Source organism: Rhea pennata, chromosome 18 (assembly GCF_028389875.1).
Source record: "Rhea pennata isolate bPtePen1 chromosome 18, bPtePen1.pri, whole genome shotgun sequence".
NCBI lineage: Eukaryota > Metazoa > Chordata > Aves > Rheiformes > Rheidae > Rhea > Rhea pennata.
The window spans coordinates 12,851,243-12,875,576 of NC_084680.1; the positions used below are offsets into that span (position 1 = coordinate 12,851,243).

At 37.6% G+C, this 24,334-nt stretch overlaps 1 protein-coding gene across 1 annotated transcript in view; it reads right to left on the reverse strand.

The window, feature by feature from the left end:
* The window catches only part of TTLL11 (tubulin tyrosine ligase like 11), a 59,910-nt gene extending 37,504 nt beyond the window's left edge, over positions 1-22,406 (reverse strand). The window contains exons 1-6 of the mRNA XM_062591175.1: positions 22,092-22,406; positions 15,244-15,340; positions 12,858-12,991; positions 2,460-3,035; positions 952-1,047; positions 308-426 (exon numbers count right to left, since the gene is read on the reverse strand). Of these exons, the coding sequence (XP_062447159.1) occupies positions 308-426; positions 952-1,047; positions 2,460-3,035; positions 12,858-12,991; positions 15,244-15,340; positions 22,092-22,406 (1,337 nt within the window). The remainder of the gene's footprint in view (positions 1-307; positions 427-951; positions 1,048-2,459; positions 3,036-12,857; positions 12,992-15,243; positions 15,341-22,091) is intronic.
* Between the last annotated feature and the right edge of the window lie 1,928 nt (positions 22,407-24,334).

The window sequence follows — 24,334 nt, forward strand, 5'->3', positions numbered from 1 at the left end:
CGCTAGAGCACTTACACAGCTTGTTTCACACTTATGACATTCCCATCAGGAGAAACACAGCATATGAAGCAGTCAATGCAGAACTGTAAGAGGACCATACAGTGTTCTTCCTGACACCAAACAGAAAGCTCAATTAATTGTTTTTTCCTGTCCTTCCTTTAGCAGACCCACAAATCCGAGTATCTCGTTGTACTGAGCCACCAATTAGCATTCTCCTGGATTAATTAATATAATTGGAAAAAATATTTCCCTTTTATAATTATTAATCAGCACTGATGAAAAAAACAAAGAAAGTCAACACACTTACTGGATATCTTTTTTCTTTTGTTTCTGAGGGTCCACTAGACGAAGAGTATCTCTGATAACAGCTACTTTCACTTCTTCATCAACAGGGCTTGGGACGATTTCAAACACCCCAGGAGACAGCTTTAATTTATGAAGGAATGCAATTATTCAGTGTAGACTGATGATTATTTACTCTACATCTTCTCAAACCTTACACATACCCTGTATGTTTTAAATACATAGTGACAGAGTACAAAATATTTCTTAAAGAATAAGCAGATACTGTAACATTGTCAATATATTATATTGATTTTGGCACATATCTTTAGTAAATTTAAATTAAAAAAAGTTTCTTACCACTATTACCATTTATATTATGTATACAAGCTTGAAAAAAAATTATTACCACTCCCTAAACACAGTTAAGTGAACTACAGGGGACAATGAATAAATGTATTTATGACAAAGATGATGGAAAGCTTTGAGAAATCCAATAAGTCATATTTCAGGGGTATAAGATTAACAATGATTTCAAAGCAGAAAACTGTAAAGGATCTTGGAGATTTTATATTAGCAGGCAGTCCTCATCTTTCAAAAAAGGAAAGAGACTAGAAAACAAACCCTAAACAATTTCATTCCAATAATATTGTTAGTTAAAGATCTTACCTCTTGTTCATGTTCTATTCTCATGCTGGGGTTTGCATTTACTTCAAGTAACATGGGCTTCAAGTTTTTCATCAGGAGAATGTCAAACCCTAAAATCTGTGCATATCAAGCAATATGTTATTTTCATTCTACTCACAGTGTTATTTCACAAAGCATAACTTTCTGCTACCATATGTTTCCTCTATCTGTGGGGTTGCTCTTCCATTCCAACTGAGGAAATGAAGTTCAACATTACTTGCACAGAAGTGCTTCTTCAAAAGAATGATATGCAAAAAAACCTGTTTCTACTCTATAACATCTACTGAGCATCTTCAAACTCCTTCAAGGGGCATAACATTGTAATATAACAGTGAAATAATACGTATATCAGGGACACAGATGGGCATAATTTGAACTAACCTTTAAAATGTTGCCTTTCTGGGCAACACTGCAGAGATTTTGAGGAGACCACCAACTTTGACGAAAACTCAGCACTTTCTTACAGATTAAGCCAACTTCTTTAATTAAGTACTACTTGTGACCAGAATATAATTTTTTTGTGTTTAATAAGTGAATTGCTATGGAAAGAAGACTATGCCCAAGATGGATGTATCTGTTAGGCTTTTCATTTTAGATTTAGACACTAATTGGCAAATTGCTGCTTCAGTAGTCATCCTAAATTTAATGTCAGGCCTTACCAAAGCTTTACTGAATCATAGCCTGCAAATGTTTTCTTGATAAGAGCTGCCTAGAAGTCCAGTGAAGGTCACTTGTCATGTTGGACATTCCATAGAAATCACTTTAATTTCCTCATCACTACATTAAAAAGTCCCAGCAAATATCCAACATGAAAAGAGGAAATTCTTCCTAATCTAATGAGTACACAGGAGGCCCACAATTAAATGGGCCAGTTAGATACCACAATGTGACAGATCTTCTAGAACTGTCTGCTAGAACTACTTCTAACTGCTAGACCTCCTAACTGAGCTGACAAAATGGTCATTCAAATGCCAGCATTTGGAAGGAAGAAACTTTTGAGGGAGAAAAGAGAAATAACTAAGAAAGGAAATATATTGCTGAATAATTACTGGAACAATTTGTCTTTAATACAAATGGCTACTTCCACAATACCCTCCTTCTAAAATTTCATCTGTCAGCATGAAATCTTAGCATTCTCAATAATTAAACCTTAAAATTGCCATCATCATAGCTACGTTATGAAGCTGCAAAGCTCCACGTTATTAACATCTAGGTGTTAGAGTGAATATTGCTACTAACAATTGATACCCATTTAAAATTCTCAGTCTAGGCAACAGTGATTTGTAAGCTAAAACTTGAGTGCAGAGAACCTAAGCTGTGAGCTCAGTCTGAGCACTATTAAGTTTACAACTGCTATCCTGCTTTCCTGCTACTTCCTCCCAGTGATCAACAAAAAGATTTAAAAAAAGCTTTTAGAAAAGGAATGAAACATCCATAAAATTAATCCATGCATATAAATAATTGCATTCCTAGCAAAAATTTCAACCTACCTGGAAGCACGTTGGCCCAGGTTTTCCTGCTGGTATGTCAGATTGATAGTAAACTTTTAGCTCTGGTGTCAGGGCAATAATTGTTTTAATCACCAGTGAAATTATATCTGACCACACCTTTTTGACATCAACTCCTTTGGAAGACAGTCTGCACAGAATGCTTGAGAAAGTCCTCTTGCTGCCAGTGTTTACATTGTCAGAATGGATGAAATTCCCACTATGAATATTTAATGAATAGTTGGTTAAGTGCATAAAAACCTGGTGCAAGTTTTTGAGAGTGGGTTCCTGATAGGGCTCTGTACAAAATCTAGAAAGTCCATCTTTGGCTATATAAATCTCTAAGGGTTCTAAAGATTTCAGTAAGACATATAGGCGAATATCAAATTTCAGTTTATCAACAAGCAGTGGTTTGCAAATATATTCCTGGACCACAGCTGGCCTGCTCTGTAGGCCTCCAGTCAGTCTGATGTCACTAGGGTCTTTAATGAGGTAGATTCCATCCCCCTGGCAACCTCCATCAGGTTTTACAATAAAAGTAGGCTTCCAGGATGGATCCCTGTCTTTCATCATACGAACCTATAAGGAAAAGAAGAATTACACTGAAGGACACTCAAAAGCAGGGAAGACAGGTAGATACTAAGAAACTAACAGATTGCATTCACAAGCAAAAGTAATAAAAACATTGTGATCATATCACTATAGCATTAAATTGTGTGAAAAAGGTAGAATATAAACAGTGCCAACAAGCACAAAACCAACAAAAAAAAAGTATGAGTAGGGAGTTACTAGTGCCAATAAAGTGTTTTCTATATAATAAGTCATTGTATAAATGGTTCCAGGAACTTCTTTTTAATCTTACATAACAATTTACAGTATAAAATACTATGCACTTCTCGAGGTCCATTATATTACTCACTAATATATATGAAATTGTAAAGCTAAACTTTTGTGCTGTGTTTTGAACAACTATCAACAAAAGTAATCATTAACCTAAGGAAAGCAGCTTAGGTATTGAGGTATAAATCAGACAAACAATACTGGGAGAAGGAAAGATAAAAGAAATTTTGATACAATCTCTTATCTCTTATGATTAATGCTGTATACTGCAGAATTCATCTTTTAAAAAATTATATGCTTGTGCAGAAAAAAGAGAGTCTACTATTAGCTATCTTTTATAATCTCAAAACAGCCACACCAGCATAACATAGGATCTTCTCCCCAAATTAATCCTACACCATTGAAAATGAGTAACTCAAAATTATGCTCTGCCCTTTTCTTAATAAAGCTTTTGAAAAATAACATCTTCAGAGACATGCATCTGAAATTTCCTTCAAGAGCCTGCATCTTCCCACTAGCAGACATCTTAATATTAAAAATGAAAATCTGTTTAAACCTTCAATAAACTTCAGCTGCTTTATCTAAATGCACTTCCAAAAGAAGTTAGCACAGTTTCAGACAAATAAGGACCAAACTTTTCTGAAACAGCATTTCCAAGCCTAACTAGGAATCAAACTCAGATGTGGTGAGCATTTCAGAACCTCCATTTTCATTTAAAAAATGAGTAACTGTCCCAACTGGAAATGGTCTTCAAAAAGCGAAGCAATACGTTCAATGCAAAAAAAAAAGTCTGAGTATGCAAACAGTCAAAAATAGTTCTGAAATGAACAGGACAGGTTACACTACAAGCTCTTTCAGGCCTTTAATAATAGGTAGCATAGTTAGATGATTGAGATTGGTTTTACCTTCTTTAAAGTAGATTGCTTTTAAAAATAACTTTAAACCTTCTATTTTAAGATTTAAGGCTCCTTATTAAAAGACTAAGACATATACAGATAATGAGCTATGATCAGCTCAAACTGACTGGAAATCCTATAAAATGCACAAAGGATTGACTTAGGATGGCCCCCTTCTCTAGGGACAGACTGCTAGATTATGATGTTCTCGGTTCACACGCTCTTGGACATTGGCATCTACATGAAGTCCCTCCTTCGGACTCTTCTCCAGGAACTGTAGGAAGATTCCACACTAACATGGCCCAAATATACACCATGACTAGAGACATTCCCAGTTGCTTCACCCACCCTCCTCCGCTATACCCTAAGACCCTTATCCTCTCAGCTTCATGACAAGGAGGTTAGGATACTTCGACAGGATTCACGCTTTTCATTCAGTACCCTTAATAAATATGCCTCTAAGGCTGTATAGGATACATAGAAAGTCTTGGTTCAGCCTTGGTAATATCTTTTTTCACCACTGAATGATTTTCATAATCAGACAACTATTGTTAGTTAAACTAGGGAATATTGAGTCACATACAGACATGAAGCAAACACAATAAATTTACTCTAAACAAGGCATCAGTGTATGCCCCAGTTGCTAGCTAGAACCATTCTCCAGACTGAAGAGTCTTCTAAATTATGCCAGAATTCCCATCACGCCCGGCATGCAGATACTAGCTTTCTACTCAATGTGAAAAAAGAATATTCTATCTTATCAGTGGCTTTGATTTGTACTAGCAAGTTTTGTTCATAATACATGACAATTAAAATATTTTCTGTAGGCATACCAAGTATGAAGTCAATTGGAAAGTTTGTTGAGAATTTTCTGGTATTTGGTACTGAATCAAAACCTTTGGAGGACTCTACAGTGCATTCCTTGCCTTGCCTGTCATCTTCTCAAGCTAGTGCAGATGCTCGGTTTGCGTGCAGGCGTTCACTGTCACTGTGCCGGTTCAGCAGGAAGTACAGTGTGCTCTAGCGAGTGAGCTGCCAAACGGCTAATGTGAATATCAGCCCAGGCATGATGCATTTCAATATGCAAAAAAAAAAAGCTTAGAAAAGTCACCACACAAAATACATGTTACTTCCTTCACGAAGAAATGCTTCCAGTTTGTGGATTTCTTAAAGATTATGTTAAATACTTCTAAGGCTAACAAATTACATTAATGGAATGATTCAAGAAAATATTTTTTCCAAAGAGACATTGACAATTGAACGTACTGTGTGTGTAGCAAAGGGAGATGCCTTCAGTACAAAGGAAAGTATCAGGTGAGAAATTCTGACACCTACTCACATTCTGCGAACATGCAAATAAAAAACCAGCAAGTCACAGAAATAGCAAGAAAAAGCCAAAAAAAAAAAAAAAAAGTTAGCAAACCAGTACCTTTTAGTACTGGCTTCATTCTATTGTTTGTAGTATCTTGCTGTGAAAGATCTCTGTTTATTAAAGTCAGCTTTAATAACTTGTAAGAGTGCTGATGGAGGACTAAATGGCCCATTTCTATATTGTTTACAGCTGTTTGAACCTTGACACTTGTATAGCCAGTTCTCTCAGTGCTTTGTAGATATCTGTGAACATAGTATAAACCATTATCCCCTCATCTTGAGTTTTTCAATATTATGCCTTAGATTCTTGGGGTGAATAAGGGAAATGGTTTACCTCAAATAGAAATGATGGTAACAGCGATGGGGGAATATCCCTGGTTTGTCAGAACCTAAATATCCTACAGAATTCCAGATGTGGCTTATTAGCTGAAACACAAAATAAAGTGTATTATAGAGAGGTGTGTCCATCCTCACACAGAAAGTGGAAATAAAAAAGAGGGGAGAAAAAGCTCTGAAGTTCAGATCTACATCCAAATGTGTCAAATTTAAAGGTATTTCAATCTGAAACTTTTGCTCAACCCCCTTGTCATTTGTGCAGACTGGTATCAGCAACTTAATTTCTGTGGCATCAACAAGGTTTGGCATTATAACAGAAGAGGAAACAGCCTATTATAGAAGTATCTTTTCAGACACACCAAGCATCTTTTGAGCTTTCGGTTCTAACATACTAAAGAGGGTTACACTACTTCTTGACAGAAGTCCCAAAAAAGTGCTTGACCATTTTTCTTTCCTAAAGAATCTGTTACCTTATCTGTAAGAAAATCAGATAATCTCAGTTGGAACAGACGGTGTTAATGGCTGTCAGACCCAAATAGAATTACCGTAATAAGGCTATTTTGGCCTTTGAACATGTTAAACTGAAACATTCATTTAGCAGAGACTATTTGGAGGCTACTTTCAGTCTCAGTTGGATATAGTGAATCAGAATTAAACAAGGCACCAATAACTAACCATTGGATTCAAATCTGCACATCTGAAGACTGCATATATTCACTCAAAACTCTCAAAAAGAGAAAAAGAAAAAAAATCGCAATATACATAACTTTTTATATCAGAGAAAAACAATTACACCATCCAAATTGTTTACATTACTCCCACTCCAAAAAATATACCTAAACTTCACCAGCTTCAACATTTTTTTCTACAAGGACAAAAGAAAAAAAAATCAGAAAGACTGTAACAAGGTCAGTGTAAGGACCTAACATCTGCTAAATACCAGATCCCTCATATTACATGAATATCTTCAAATGTCTAAGTAAGTTCTAGCTCATTTGTTACTTGTATAGTAAAAACAATAACTACAGAGATTTGGATGCCTCTAGAAGGATGAGGAAAATTCGAGAAAGAGAGAGAGAGAGAGATGAAAGAGAAAGAGAGAAAGTCAGGTAAGATTTAGTGTTATCTAAGACCTATTTATAAAACATGTTATGTTTTAGAGCATGTAGCAAGGGAAAAAAAAACATATTTTTAAGCCAGTGAAGTTAACGTCTCAAACTTCAGAATTGTATCAGGAATAAACAAAGCTATCCGAGATACCAGCTGACATAAGACTTTATATATAATGTAGCCTCTCCAAATCCAACTAGTACCAATGATGCTCACATACTGCTACATCAGAGGTCTGTTTGGCAACTGGAATGTGAATTTAATGATCCAGCTGACACACACTAGGAACAAAAAGAAAACCCAAAGAAAGTGGCATTAACTGGCAACTGATCTGGCACTTTCAGTTTTGTGGTCAAGGACTGAGCAAGCAATGGAAAATGAACCACCACGTCACACTCTCAGGCAGTCCTTTAAGTTCCTGGTAAAGCAACAAGGCCACACTGAAAGCAAGCCTGGGTAGCTTCATTCAGTTCTATCACTGTTCTCTGCATTGAGATAGAGCCCATAAGGCTATATATCTAGCAGCACGGCATTCACAGATATTTATGAGGAAATAAATTGTTAGAGCACAAACTGTAATTTTCAAAATGCAACTACAAAATCCAAGTTTCTCTGAATAGGCAGTGAGAGACTGCAGGTCATGAAATTAATACCAGTGCACAGGCATAGGAATTCCCAACATAGGATGCAGCGAAAAAAGTGCAGGATCCAGCCTGACAACTTTATCAGCTACTCACGAGATCCGAAAAATAAAATACTTTAAATCTCTTCTTTTCAAAATGAAGGCATGTCACATTAATACATCGAAATACCACAGACATTCTTAGTCTGGACAATCCTCTTCTTGCATTCACACATTTCAAGACACTCGAACTACACTGCAGTGCCTGCTCATACAATCCAGCCAGCAATAGGCTGAAAGAAGCTGGGGCCATCATTTCCTGCATAAGCCTGCCCTCTCTCTGGCAGCAATTGGAGATTGACTTTAAAATGCCTGAGGATACAAACTAACAAAGAAAAAACAATCAATTGCCACAATCAGCCCTGGCACTGCAGAATGAAGAACTGGAACACAGAAAAAGGCTGGCTACCACTAAGAAAACCACGATTTTTCCGACAGAACTCTCTTTTTTGTGACTACGTTAGGCAACTGATCCACACTATTTAGTGCTTCTCTGACATTTCCAATGACTGAAGTACTTCTGCTTCCATTCTATCCAATTATTTATTTTACTGAGAATTAGATTACTAAAAGCCTTCCTACTAACCACAGCTTGAATTCCAGTATAATTATTTAGACCAGGATTTTTCTCCTGGACAAGTGATCACACTAATGCAATGCAAGATCCTTCATCAAAATAAGTCACTTGAAGGGACAAAACAACTCAATGAAGATTAGGCTTACATAAACAGTATATGAATAAATAAGCCAAATTAGATCAGTGGGCCTAGATGTGCAAAATAAGGAAAGCAGGATTTTATCTCTTTGTACTTTTAATCACAAAAGAATAATCTTCCCCCTCAAGGATATTACAGTGCACACCAGAGGATTCTTTCTAGTTCACAATTTGTTAAAGTTAGCATCCCAGTAAGTATTTGATTAATCTTAAAGATTCACTACTAAACATGCTGTACTACACTTCTAGTCATACACACACAAAGTGCCAATTGTGGTCTACTAGGGCAGAAAGTAATACAGACTCTCTCTCTCCATTACAAGAATAAGGACAGCTTGCCTCCTGTTCCCCATTTCTATTGTTCATGCCTCAGGCTACTTTTACTCTGCTACAGCAGCACTTTTTTGAAAAAGATAATGCTTTCTGGGGACTATTGTTGAAGATGCAACGGCAACCTGCTTTTGAAATACTGCATTTTAACAGACACTGTTGTTTGAGTTCAGAACAAGATATGTGCTTACTACAGAGAGAGACCAGAATAAAAAAAATGAACCAGTATAAATGACACATGCTTCTAACCTGCTAGCTCTGAAGAATAAAGCAAGACATTTCTCTCTGTTATGTTTTTAACATCAGATAAGATGGTAACTCATTCTTCTGACCAGTGAAGACAGGAGAAGCATCTTATAAAAAGTTTGCCTAGAGAACAGATGATTCACTTTTCAATCCAAACTAATTGGAGAGAGATGCAACATGCTTCAATTTGGAGTGTGTGTGTGTGTCTGTATGTTTTTTTAAATTACAATACTTGTGACATTTAATACAGTCATGGTTCCAGAAAACAGCACTGGGATATCTGGCAAAATGACAAACTAACTCAATTGATTCAGTCATGGAAGCCATTCTAGGGAAAATAAGATCCCAAGACAAGGTTACTTGCAACAAAGGTCTTAATTCAAAACTAGACAAGTTGACTTCATATACTGGCTTCTTATACTATCAGTGAAGATCATGATGCTCCACTTAACTCTTTCCATGATTCATTTAACTGGAAAGGATATCATTTTTCACCATACGCAGCAAAGCCTCCTGAAACTGAGAAACTTCTGCACTGTATACATCCTTCTCTCAGCCATTTGTCTTTCAAGGTTAGTATCTGAGTATGTTTCAAGATCTGCTTAAAAAGCATTCTGGATGTTATTCAAGCCTTCTAATCTATTAGTCCATCAAAACTTACATATTCCAGACATAGGTAAGACCTTGGGGGGATGGAGGGGAAGGAAGAGAGAAGGATAGTAATCCAGACTCAGTCTGTTTTCAGCAGACTGACTCTCTTGAGGAAAGTGGATGGGTACTTGATCTTCAAGGAAATTCCAGTCTTCTTCAAATTCTCTGCAATCTCCTCAACTATACTCTTTCAAATTCCCATTATGAGAAGGCTTGTCCAAACTGAGCAAAATCAGTCATGCAGGAAAAAAAATCATGTGAAATGAGATATTTCTGTGCAATTAGCTTGATAGAAGCAAATTATCTTTAAAAACATGTTAACTATTTATAGTCAACAGTGAGGGAGAGTATAATGTCTACTGGAATGCAAATCTAGTACAATTTCAGACTTATCTTTCATGAGTAAAACACTGATTGAATGAATATGTGGATCTGAAAAAATATATAAAATGAACTGTAAGATTTGACACCACACAGGCCAGAATATTTAAGCCTAACTGTCTAAGAGGCATCCAATAACTGAAAACGTTATTAAACCACCAAAAATATGCTGTGCTGGAAATTAGATGTCCAAATTAGATTCTTATTAAAAATTAATCACACTAGGCCTATTCATCATCCTCAAAGACCATGCACAGGAGGCAGCATGAGAGCAACCAAGGTCCTAGTTCCTAGTTTGAATCCCAAGCTGATTACTTTTTAGAAACTAGAGTTTCCTATTATAAACAAGTTCTTATCAGTGCTGAGATTCCAACAGATTCTTTTCTAATAGTTAGTGTAGTAATAACCAACATAGCTTCTGATAAATGTGTTTATCTGTAACTCACCTTCTGATACAATGACATGCTAGCAGACAATGTTTTACAAGGTAAAAATACGTAAATATTAAAAATAGCTAAATACATATTTACTGAGTAAAACTTTAAAATTATTGTTAAAAATATTTATCACTATTTCAGCTTACTATGAATGCTGTTAAGGGAACTATAATTTTGCCGGTATTTTCCAATATGAACTCCATCTTCAGCAAACTGTTGAGAGCAGCTCTCTCAATGATAGCTGGCTTTTAAAACACACAAGATTAATATTTGATTGGCCATGCCCACCTTTTCCACGTGGGGTTACGTATGCAGGAAAATGGGAACAGGAAAAACCTGATGGCATTCAGTTAAGTTATTTATATATATGTACGATAAAAGTTCATTAGCTTCACTATATAACTGAGGCATAGTAAGAATATTTGAGATAAAGTTGTTTTGATATGTTGTGCCTCAGGAGGAGGTAGCGAGATTGAAATTCTCAATTAATTTCTTCTTTCAGTAGTCATTTATAATACAGGCAAAATCTCATAGGCATTAATTTCTCAGTCCAGTCCTTCAAGAGAAAATGCTGTACTATGAATGGCATCAAATTATCTTCTCCTTCCTAACTTATATCTATGCTGCAACAGAAGTTGTGACATTTGGTAATTAACTTTACTATAACCAGCATGAATGCCAATAATACTGAAGCCACAGCAACACAATTTTCAGAATGACTTGTCTACTTAGTTGCTAAAGTCCATGACAATATAGCCTCACTTTTAGAAGTACCTGAGATGGTTAACTCATCTTTCGCTCAGGTAGATGTCCAAATGGTAATCGCACATTCAAAAGTATGCCAGTTCCTGTAAGGGTATGTTTAAAATGCAGGCACTGCCCATGCTGTATAGAACCCATTTGTGAAAAAAATGAAAACTCAGCCTTTGAGAGATGACATTTTCAGCAGCATAAGGGTCCCTCAGTTGTAAAGTGAACAAACAAAAAATATACATGCACACATAAACAACAGAAAAGATTTGAAAGCTCCAACTGAGAAATCAGAAAAAGACAAGTGAAAAGGGTTCTGAATCATTTAGGATTCACAATGGATTTAGGATTTTTTTGTTTTGTGTTTTTTCTTGTTTTGGAAGGGTTACATTAAAAACTTCTGTTAAGTAGAACATAAACTTTTACAACATAAAATATAGTGTTTGATAACAAGAACTGTGCTTTTCTCAAAAAACAGATGGAAGAACATATGCAAAGGAAATTCTGAGGAATGTGTTACTGGACATCTGTTATTCTTGGAACAAAAATCAAATCCTCTTCACTAACAGTTCATCCAGAGATAAAAATTTATTTCTTTACAGTGCCACCTGCTGACAGCACGCAAGTACAGTACATTTAGCCTGATTGCAGATCACATTTCTGTATGTTGCTCAGTTTAATCAGTGCGTTTTAACTGAGACAAGAATAATTCCCAAAAGAATCATAGCTAAAACCCCAGTGCATCATTTTGAAAGTTTATTCTATGTTATTTTCACTTGTTTACTGTCATGCCTAAATTGATTGCATAACTTACGCTTTTACAAATTGGTCTTAGCAGTGCCATGGCAGTGGTAGAGCACACTTGCAGAGTATATACTAAATGATGATCATGGATTTAATTGGATTGTGGAAATGATAATTATCTAAAAAGTTACATATAGTATAGAAGTCTAATAAAGTCCATACCTTTTCCTGCTCACTTTTCCAAGCAGAGGATACTGTAGAATACAAGAATGCACTGGGCGAGTCAGACAGGGTTAAAACAAACACATACAATATTTTTTAAATGTCTGCAATAACAGAACTGAACACCAACACACAGTATTTTTTTTTTCCAAAAAGCTGAAAAAGAATGGCATGTTATTACATTTTGAATATTTAAACAAAGTAACAGTCTGACAAGACATTCAAGCAATTATCAGAAAGATCTGCATATATTTAAAATAACACACAACAAAATACCGATTTGAAGAATTCAAATAAAACAGGCAGGATGGACTAACTAGACTTTGGTGGTAATGAACCTGAGGAGATAACACAGTCCACAAACTGCAGTATTAGAACTTCCCAACACTTAGTCCTCTTAAACTCAGTAGAATATGTAGGGGAAGGATTTATGTTTCTACTTGTTTAATTTTCAAACATCTCTTCTGGTATTGCAGGGAAGCTTAATTCTTTAAAATTTATTCTAGAACATAATAAACAGCAGCAGTTCATCCAGACTATGTCTGATCTCAGGCAAAAGCAAAACAATGTCATCCACAGCACCTATGTAAATAAGATGTTTAATAATATAATAGAAATGAAAAAAATAAAAAATGACATGACCACAACATGCAAAAAAGTTATATTATTCTGAGAGTAAAAGTAATCTACCTCTTTCTCAAAGAAGGAAGATTCATCTGGCAGAATCCAGGATCGAGGGTAGAAGTTATATTCAAGAGGAAATAGATATTGCATTGTTCGCACTGCCCGACTCAGTGTAATTTTACGTACCATCTCTGTCATCCCTAGGAAAAATAATAGATATTATTTAAAGGCAATGAAAAGTTGTCACTGAAGCCCCATTGTAAAAGTAAATTGTTACGTCATTACTCACCATATAGGCAGGTCCTCTTGCCAATGCTTTCAGTATAGCTGAAACTCTTTAACTAGTCTGACAAAAAATTTGTAGCACTCCCCTGACATTTTATAACGTATATATTAATGTATCATATGAGAAGCACTTTAAATTAGTTGTCCAAAACAGCACTCAGAATAATAAAGGGAAGTGCCTTAGTCTAATAGTAATAACTGCCTTTGCTTTAGTCCACAACTAATGTCTTGGTTTGATAACATTCCAAGAATAGGAAAAAATCCCATTTAAATATAAGAAACCATTTTGTATTTAAAAAATGCATTTGTATTGCATCCATGTAAGCAATTATGTCAGACAAAGCTTTTGTGTGCAACAGAACTTAGGAAATGCTTTCTTGCAGTTTTGAACATGTTTTATCCCACGTCCAGACCAGCATGAGTTCTGATGAAAGCTTTTTCCAAGGTTAGAGCATTCACAGCGTTACTCTCTTGTGTTGATTTATATGCTGTCAAATGTTAGAACTTGGTTCATGCTGCAGCTTCTTTCTCAGTGAGAACAACTGTGGGCTTTCTCTACAACCTTACCAGCAAATTTCTACCTCTGTTGAATATGGTTGATTTTGGCCAATGGGTTCCAGAGCTTCACAGAGGAGAGAGAAAGCAACAGGGAACATACAGACAACAAAAACTGCCAGTCTTATTTCCCTGGAAATGTGACTAAAAAGCTATCTTTACGAAAAAGTCTTTCTGAGGACCAAATCTTAAAAAAAAAAATTTTTTAATGCCTCACAAGTAAATAACAGAAGTACCAAGACCTCTTTTCAGGAGAAAGAATTTAGCAAAACCCAACATCAGATTAGAGCTACATTCCTAAAATGAATGTTTAGTTCTGAAGGACTCTTCACTCTGTTTTCCTTGAGGGCTACACACTCTGCCTCCTTACCACATAGGAGCCAGAACACAGAGAGGGTAATATTCACACAATACTATGTGATTTAAGCCACCAGAAAACCACACTATTTGATATTTGAATGTGGACTGCCTATAGATAGAAGAAAGTCAAAGTAATCATAGCATAAAGCTCAATATCTGAGGTTTCTTATTCTCACAGCATACTAACAGCTGCAATAAATCTGAAGCAAAGGGCTTAGACAAGTCAGTACAGAAGCTCTTAGCTATTGTTTAGGGAGATCTCATCTGGGATTAAATGAGACATAAGGGAGCTTAAAAAAGTAGAATAGTCGTAATAAGATGAGGGCTGACATGAACTCTTCAATACTAAAAAATCCGCTTGAGGAACTCTGCTTCTCCCTGAAACAAGCCAGAGTTCAAAACAAAACAGATTTTTTCCACAATGAAACAAAAACTAATTAAAATATTCAGCACCGTTACTGGTGTTAAATAACACACAATAACTCTATACTTACTTCACTTAAATCATATCCTAAACCTCAGTTTTCTGACAGAAGTCAGAGAACATTTGAGAATCTTTTTTAGTATGCGACTAACCAAAAATCATGAATATGACCTCATTGTACAATATTTAGAAGAAGAGAACAGAAACATTGCCTTTTTACTTTTACAGAGCTGGGCTTGTCACATAGTCTAACGCTAATCTCATGTATACTTGTAATGTTGAAAGGCTTACTCTACAATCCAAAAAGAATGAACACCAAATTCAGATATACTATTTTCTCTTCATATCATCTCCAGTCTATTCAGATTTATCAAAATCTGAAGATGAGAAATCCATTGGACTCTAAACAAATTCCATCTGTTATTACGCTTCTAATAAATTAAGTATTGGATAACCCATAGAGAAGTAACAATAGGAAGTCCAAAAGATGATATAGCAGAAGGACCAAGACTGACCTAATATTAAGGGGGAAAAAAAACACCCAAACAACAGATAACAACAAATAAGCCTATTTGTCCTAGAGTTTCTTAAAAGACCCCCTCACCTCCACACAAGTTACAAAGACTCATCTTCATGATAATCAGCTCTATTCTCACCTTCCCTCCTAAATCCCCACCTAAGCAGAAATCACCTACCAAAAATGATAACATTCTAAAAATACTATCAGTTGAGTTGTCAGGTGATTCAGAAGAAAACAGTAAAACAAAAATAGTTAAAATTATCATGTTTTTAAAGCAGTTGTTCAAGTCAGAAACAGAAGTAAGGTACCTGGAAACTTGTTGACTTGACCTGAGAATATATCATTATCATGAAATGATACCCCATGCCAATAGATATCACATGGCAAACGTCTGCCAAATGGAAACTGCAAAAGAGATAAGAGAAGTTTTGAAACAAAATGGCAACATCTGTTCATTACTTTTAAGTAAAAAAGCATAAAGCATAAATCATTCAAAGAATAGCATTCTGTCAAAACAAAAAATGTTTTATATTTTGGTTGCAAAACAGAATACTTTGTTAAGTTTCTAAAATTCAAGAAAGGATGTAACTGCAGTGTACTGTCTGCACAAGCTAGATTACATGATGTCCAAGCTGCAATAAATTTAAAATACATATTCAAAGAAAGATATTTAAGTGAAGTAACTATATCTAATTATTTATTGAGTGTATATATTTTACCTATTAAAGACTAGAGTGATTATTCCAACAATATTAAATAGTCTAATAGCTTAAGAGTTTCTTTTGCCATTCATACAAGATTCGACCATGAATCTCCAATGGTAACTGGAGCACCTTATCATATGGGATACATTCACAACAATTTATTATGTTATTAGATTACATCTTTTTCAAACAATATGCCATAATTACAGCTACAGCATTTTCAGGATTCAGTTCTATTAAATATCCATCATCTTAAACACCCCATGATTTCAAAATAGTTAACATATTTAAAGAAACACTGCAAGTGTACCTTAATAACCACAGTATGTTGCAGAAACTACTTGTACTTTATCCCAAATGTATTTTTTTTTCCTTTATGGTATTCCCTTAAGCACTGGATTCCTTTTCAGTACAAGAGAAAAAAGAACTTCATAAAGGTTTTGAGTGAATTACTTCCTTTATTTGCTACTTAAAATTAAAATTTCAGCTTATTCACTAAACAGCTTTGAAAATTAAATTTAAAATGCTAATTTAGTGATGCATCCTTTCTCTATTTCCTTACTGATAGGGATGAAACACATTATATAACACAGCTAGAGGATTCTTCACTTATTTCATTATTATTCAGTCTGCAAAAATATGATTTTGTACACACGAAAATTAATTCTGTTAGACTCTGAAAGACAATCAGTGGCCTTAACCTCCTATGCAGAATACAGATTCAGGATTAGGTCTCAGACTGCCCTTCTCTCTAAAACCTGAACAATTTATTTATTTATTAAATGAAATTGAAAGGGAAAGAGTGAAATTTGCATTTATATAACATCTTTCATCTACAGAGGATATCAGAGCATTTTATGAATGCTGCACAGAAATCATTTCACTACAGATGAAGTCTAAGCACCTCTGCACTGGAAAATGGGAGCCATTTTACACCAGAATCCACAGTTCAGATAGCATAGCAGCCTCTCTACTTCTGACAAATCAAAATTATTTGGCTTTATCTAACAATGGAACCAGACTGATCTCCTGAATGAGCCGGGAAGGATTCTTTATCGTTTGCATCACATTTTAACACAGGAATAGTGTCTAGAAAAAACCAAGTTGGGCTATTTGGCTCTCTCTGGCAGTGCTAGACAGATATAAAATCATCCTATATCTGGTAAAACAGGCTTTTCTGCCATCTCCCCGGCTTATAGTGCAGGGGACTATCTAAAAAGAAAGGTGGATTACTGAACCAATCCTGCCTCCTCAGAGTATCTTCCATCTAACCCCATGAGCTCGGAGTCAGCCGAAGCCGCCTCGGACCTCTCTAACTGACGTCCAAGCCAAGGTGCTCACAACCTGAGGGTGGGGGGACGCCCGGCTGCAGGCGCACGTAGGTCACAGCTGGGACTGGAGCCATCCATGCCTCCACCTGCCCAGCGCGGTCCTCAGAAATGCAAACAACTTTCAGATTGCAGGCAATTCACTAACTCTTTAAGGCATTTATTTTAAATCTTTTTTTATTTGGACATGGAGGGCATTCATCAGAACAAAAATTGGAAGGCCACAAAGTGAACAAATTTGTTTTCACAACTCTGACAAAATTAATAATCAATCATAGTCAAATTCATCTGATAGGTCATTTCTACCTTTTGATTGGAAGCCAATAATTTAAACTCTGTCTCATGGGTCACATCAGTCTGTTCCATGATGTTTAATGACAAGTTAAATAACTCTTGGCTTCTAGTCAGCTTTTCCTACCACAGAACTTCAAACTATTTCTATGCCTCTGTGCATCTACTGAACAGTGAGACAACGAGACACTTGATGCTGGGATATTTTGATGTCTGAGACATCTGCTTCTTCCATTTTCCTCATAACTGAAAGCCAGCTGAAGAAATAATTTATTAAGTGTTGAATAAACTCAGAATGCAAGCTCAATTTGTGCCCATTATCTCATTTGGCGTATCATGTCCATTTAAAGAATCTGACACACTAAATCAAATAGTCCAATCTAACGATGTTAATAATTGCTCCAACAGCATGCACATTAAAAGGCATTGCAGAATTTTAAAAGGTCCATCTCTGTACATTACTCAAGATACGGCTATCATAGTTGATAATTTAATCTACTCAGGATTTCCATAGCTGAAAACAATATAATTTTTCTATCTGTGGTATGAACGCCTGAAAAATATTATGACATAAAGGAAGAAAGTAGAAAACTACCTCCAGAAACATTAGGATTTAAATATACACATTTCATTAATACTTCTAATATATTTTTCTCATTATTTTTGCAGATCATACCAGAAACAATACACGTGTTCCCTCTGCTGGCTCTGCCATAATAGTAATACTATTTGCAAAGCTGTTTGGCCACCAAGGATAGCTGTTTGAAGAAACACTCTAGTGCTACTTTTCTAAACATTTGAAGGGGAGCACTACTAAATTAACTGGTATTTTCCATTACTATGCACTTTATGCAGTTATTTATGTCAGCACTGAGCAGGTCTGAAGGGCTATTTATTTTGCTCTGCAGCATTTATTCCAGGCAACAAAGAACTGTGCATATTGTTTATTGAAGAAATTTCAGATATCAGCAACACCACTGTTCATTAAGTTGGTTAAACCTGTGCTACTTAAGCATAAGGTCATTCTCTCAAAGAAAAATGCCTTTGATCCCAAAGGGATTCTAAAGTGCTTTAAAAGCTAGCTATATAGGAACCATTTCATCAGAAGTTGTCTCTTAGATGAAACATGGCAACTTATGCACAGCAGAAGTATGCAATACTTCATGTTGAGGGTGAACGTTAAAGTTAACGGAAACTGCAGGACCAAGAATGAACGGACTGAACTCGGAACAGAAAGCTCTGTAATTCAAATCTGGGCCACTGCTATACTTAAAAGCACTTTTCTGATGCGGCTATGGGAGTATGCGAGACTGTCAGTGATAACAAATGTTAGTTACACCAGCAAAACTGAACTAGTGCCAAACCAGTAGAGTTGGACAGGTATTTATGGTTTTTGCAGAGGCAGGGGTTAAATAAATCCATATTGTTATTTTAAAAAGCCAATTAAAAAGTATAAAAAGAACAAGTTTTCCCTCCTCAAACCTGTTCCACTATACTAGAGATTTTCTAATGGTGTCACATAGTTACAGCTATTGCTCTGTAATATACCGCATTTTCAGCTGTCCAAATACCACATGGGAAATCTTGGGGAAATTGGGGGTATCTCATTATCTAGATTGATTTTTTACATGCAAGTGAGAAGCAGAATTTTGTGAAAATAAGACTTGAATATTGTCAGTTGAAAAGTACTCTTGCCATTACCCATCTCACAGCAAAAAGGTTTTAAAAGTTATGGAATATCTCAGATATAAATGGAGAATTCACCCACACGCAGGAACTGACAATTTTAACTTTTCTTCCACGCGTGGGCAGATTAGTCTTTCCCATTCTAGCTGTTCAATAAAGAACACAGTTAGCATATTGAGAAATGCTATTTGTGTTACTGAAAACAAAAAAAACCCTAAATATCAGTCTACTTTAAAATTGCAAACATGGCATTGACATAGTATTACCTGGCATTAGACAAACTCTACTACAACACAGCATTTATTAGGGAACCTCCTACATTACAGCTAACTGCCATTGAGATACTGACCAACTGTTCAGCCACATCAGGGTTGATGCTCATTTTCATCAATGCTACTTAAATCAAAACACAATTATTACTAACACTCCATGTCTGTGATGCATTAAACCTTGTTGCCGGTTTTGAGGATACAACTCCTTTCTAACCATTTTTTCACAGTTCTATTGGGGACCAAAAGTTTGAACATGTTGACATTTCTATCAAAAAAACCCCAAAGAGCACTACTAACTCCTTTGCTTACACCGTTACATGCACAACAACCTCTGAATGAGAATATCCTTCCTCCAGACCTTACTTAGAGGTCAGAATATCTGAGCAGGAAAAAGCAGCATTTTAGAGGAATTTCATTCAGTTAAGGGTTTGGTATCTTAAGCGTCTAGTAATTTTGATCTCTAAACTGATTTGAAACATATGCATCAATAGGAGAAAACATCTTCTTGATAAAAAAAAAAAAGTCACATTCATGTGTATTTCCCTCTTTATTATAACAAGATGAAAATTTCACAAAAGCATTACAGTAACTTTACAAGAAATGAATTATTAACCATTTAGATAGTACAGTCAAATATCTCAAAATTCAATATTTGATCTCTTCTTTATTAAGAAGAGTACAAAGAGGCCAGAAGTGAAAGCAACAGACTAAATGAAAAATATTGACTGAATTAATGGATGGAGGAGAAACGATATTAAAGGAGACAATAAACAAAAAAAGCTTAAGTAAAGCCAAAAGTGATCGCTATTGTTGGATACAGAGAAAGAAAGAGAATGCTGATAATACAGTGCAGATATTCAAGAAGATAACAAGAGCATGTGAAACTAGTCAATTCATAGGACAGAACACTGAGCACAGAGAATCCAGGCAATCAGATATATTCAGCAGTCAAAACTCTGGCAATAGAGAAAACAAAAATCAACCAGTAAACGTATCTCATTACTAACATAATCAGTAAGGCTAACTTTAATCAGTATTTCAGAAGCTCTCACTAGAATAGTATCCAGGCACTTTGAATATGAAACTTTGCCATAAAAACAAAGAAATTAAATGTAAGGTCACCCTTGTTCTGTACATCTCTGACTAAAAGACTGAAGCAAAACTGCTGACAGACACTCAATGGGTACATTTAGGGATAAGAGAAGTATATCATATTTTAATTTCATGTAATGAAATTAAAATAGTAGTGCTTTGCTACTATTTTGCAGTAAGAGAAGGATCTGAGAGCTGGAGCTTTTGTGTAATGAGATTTTGAAACTCTCTTTTAAATAACAAAAATATTAAAATAACATCTTATAAAGATAGAAAATGAGAAAGCATTAAACTCTTCATGGCAGGAAGCATATAAGTCTTTGTGGTATTAAGCACTCTGGACATTATGAACAAACACAAGTATATCCTCCAGAAAATAATTCAGTAGGTTTTTAAATGTCAGCTTAAAACAATTCAGAATACACTGTACACCTCAATGTTCCGGTACAAATGTTCCCTTTGTTAAAAAAAAAAAAAAAAAAAAAAAAAAAATCAGGTGCATGGAAATATTAGTATCCTGTGAGCCTGGAGAAACAGACATGGACAAAAGACAGAAGCAGGCATCCCAAAGGTGGCTTTGTCAAATGGGGCAGCTGTGCCACAGATCACATCCTCTTTGACCCCTCTAGTTTCCCTTTTCCAAATGGATTGTAAATACCCTTTTTCTTATAAAATCTCCTAGAAATGATCCTAGAAGCAATCTCTACTTCTACGAAGCCATTTATAAAGTCATTGTGAAAAGATCTTTACAATCTGAAAACTATTTAACATCTGTAGTAAGATGTTAAAAATTAGAAATATATTAGAAATCTCTTCAGGATTAAAATAGGAAGTGTCAAAATATACTCACTTTCATTTCAGCTCCCATATTGCCATGTTTTCAGTTTAAAACAAACATGCAAGATTCTGGCCTCCTCATACCACACAAAGAAAATATATGACTCAAGTTGCAGAAAATGAAAATTGCCTTCTCTCAATACAGTGATTTAGACAACCAAAGAGTTAAGTAAACCAAAGAGCTATGTACATTTTATTAAGGTGTTCAATGTCAATTAATTCATACACTGTGTTCTTTGACATGGCTTCAATATAATTTATGATGCAGAGGTTTTGCTCTCAGATCAGATGGTTGATCTACCAGCTCATACTTTCTTGTCCAACATCACATACCCATACTTGGAAGAAATAAGGGTAAAAGGGAAAAAAAAATTGCAAATGGACGTGACATTCCAAACGTTTCTACATACGGAAGAGGTTTCTTTCTTGCCCCTTCCAGCAATGAGTTTAAGCTTTGAAGCATAAGATCCGATTACTCCTATTTTGGCTTGCGTAACTGCTGATGGCACTATCGGTCATAAACCAAATCAGCCTCACGTCTTGAATCTAATTATAAATAACCAAAACGGCAAAATGCCAGAAGACACCAACTGGAATAAACCACCAGCTAGAGGAGTTTGCTTTTGCACTGGATCAGGGACATAGAAGGGGAAGAGAAAGGTGAAGTGCCTTCCCAGAGGCAGACACCGCACTAGAATAAGAAGCGATGGGGAGTTTTCCCAGGACAGCGTGGCAGTGCACTGGGGGCTGTGATCTGGCAGGGCGCTGTGTTGAGGAGGACCAAGGGCTCCCTCAGGCCGGGCTGGGCCCTGTGGGGAGCCCAGGAGGGTGGCAGGGCTGCGGGGAAGGCCCTGGGCTGAGCTCCGGGACCCTTCGAGGGCGCCGGGGAAGGGGGCCCTGAGGCTGCTGCGGACCGAGCCGGGGCGTTGCGGGGCCGGGCCCTCACCTCCTTCCAGCGGAGCTGCCGCAGGCTGATCTTCAGCGCCTCCAGCGAGGTCTTGGCCTTGGAGCTGTCCACGGTGACGCGCGGGCGCCGCGCCCGGCCCCCCGGCTCGCCTCCGCGCCGGCCCGGGGCCCGCCCGCCCCCGCCGCGCGTTCCGCGCCCCGCCGGGCCCTGCGGGCCGGGCCCGCGGCGCCGCGCCTCCTGGGCGGCGGCGGCGGCCGGCGGCCGCTCCTCGGCGGGGAGGGCGGGGGACCCCGGGGGCTCGGCCGCCTCCAGGGCCGGAGAGCAGCTCCGGGGCAGGGCCCCGGCCGGCTCCATCACCGGGGGCGCGGGCTCGGCCCGGCCCGCCCAGCAGCAGGCGGCGCCGCCGCCGCCCCGCCAGTTGCCATGATAGCGCCGCGGCCCGCTTGGCAACGGCGGACGGGGCGCGCGAGGAGCCAATCGCCGCGAGAAGGCGAACGGCCTCCCGCCCCTCCGCGCGCGCGGCCACCGCGGGGGGCGGGCCTCGGCCCCGCTCGCGGCCACGTGATTACGGCCGCGGCGGCCATCTTGGGAACGGGCAGGAAGCTACGAGCTGGAGGGCAGGCGCGGAGGCCATTTCGGAAACGAGCGGCAGCGGCTCCGGCTGAGGCCGTGGTGGCCATCTTGGAAACGGGCGCCTAGCGTTGCGCGTCAGCTTCCACGCAGGCCCCGTCCCTGACGATTCGTCTCAACTAACGAATTCCGTCGCCCTTGTGCGGCAGCGATCTGTTTGCCCAGCACATTATCTGGTTGGTTTCTGTACCTTCTCGAACCATTATTTTTAGTTAACAGCCACCTAAGGGGATCAGCACCCCTGAGACCTCGAGCAAACGAGTCCCTGTACCAGGCAGAAACACTGACTGAAATACTGAGTCTGAGCGGTTCTTTGGTCCTAAATTGGCTTGGTGTTTTGAAAATTTCTTCCCAAATGCAAAAACTTCAAACTGAACTTGTCCTTAATTATATATACATATACATGTCTGTGTGATGTATAGATAGATATTAAAAAAAAATGGAAAATAAACTCCTGGGCTCGGTTTTCTTGCATAACGTAGGCAGCAGGTGGTGCTGCATCCCGAGGAACGCGTGCTTCTCCGCAGAATTTCAGGTTTTGTACACAAAGACTTTGAAAGGGGAAAAAAAATTAAAAAAGGGAAGGCATAATCAGGGGCTTGGATGAAATAACTGCCAATAGAACTGTGTTCCTGATACGGAGAAGGGGCAAGGCTGATAAGAGAATAAATAATGCAAAATTTGAATAAATGACACAAAAACATGGGACTTCCAGTTGGCTAGGAGTTAAAATGAAATGGTCATGGCAGGAAAATTAAGGTCCCAACTGGTAAACACCAAAGAACAGAAGGAGATAAGAACTGGCTTTCATCACACTAGATCAGGTTTTAGGAACATCTGAATTAAGACCTTGTTTTCATCTGACATGCTTCCTGTATTTCACAGAAAGAAATGAGGTGCGGTGGGCCGGGCTAACAGCAATGCTGCACATGTTGATCATTTTCCACAAGCCCTCAGTAGTTCATAAAGATGAAAGTTTAATCAGTTGGCTTTTCTATTTTCTTCTAAACACCACCGAAAGGCACATCTAGCAAGAATCTTGCTCAAAGGGTACTTTAGGAGCACCAAAATGATGCTAATCTGGAGGCTGAAATCATCCATCACACCGCATTGGCCGTGCCAGTGCTCTGGATGGGTCAGCAAAAACCTTTCCTGGGTCTCATTTACTAGTGCTTTTACCTACGCCCTACCCAGTCTTCAGCCTTTCTGCTGGGGTAGCCTGAAAAGGTGTTAGCTACAGCCAGCTCTGATGGGTATGAAAATGATAACTGTCTGGTAGTTGATATCATATAACTGTCTCACCAAACAGCACCAGATGGGAGCAACTGTTAGTGTCTGCCAACTGGAGTGTGATTTAAAGTCGTGACCTGACTGTGACAGTCTCTTATTTTATTGCTCATCCCCCTAGATGAGCATTTTTTAACATATATTAAAAGATTTATCATCACCAATTTCAGCAGTGCTGAAGGAAAGCCAGGGATACAGTTGAGATGGGTCAAGGCATTAACAGGCTTTGGAGCATGGGAAATGCCAAACAAAATGATTGCAAAGGAGAAATATTTTTACATCTAATTAGTAAATATGCATGTTTCTTACAGGCTAATAACATACTTGTTTCTTTACCAGAGAAGCTGTAATACATCAGATACCTA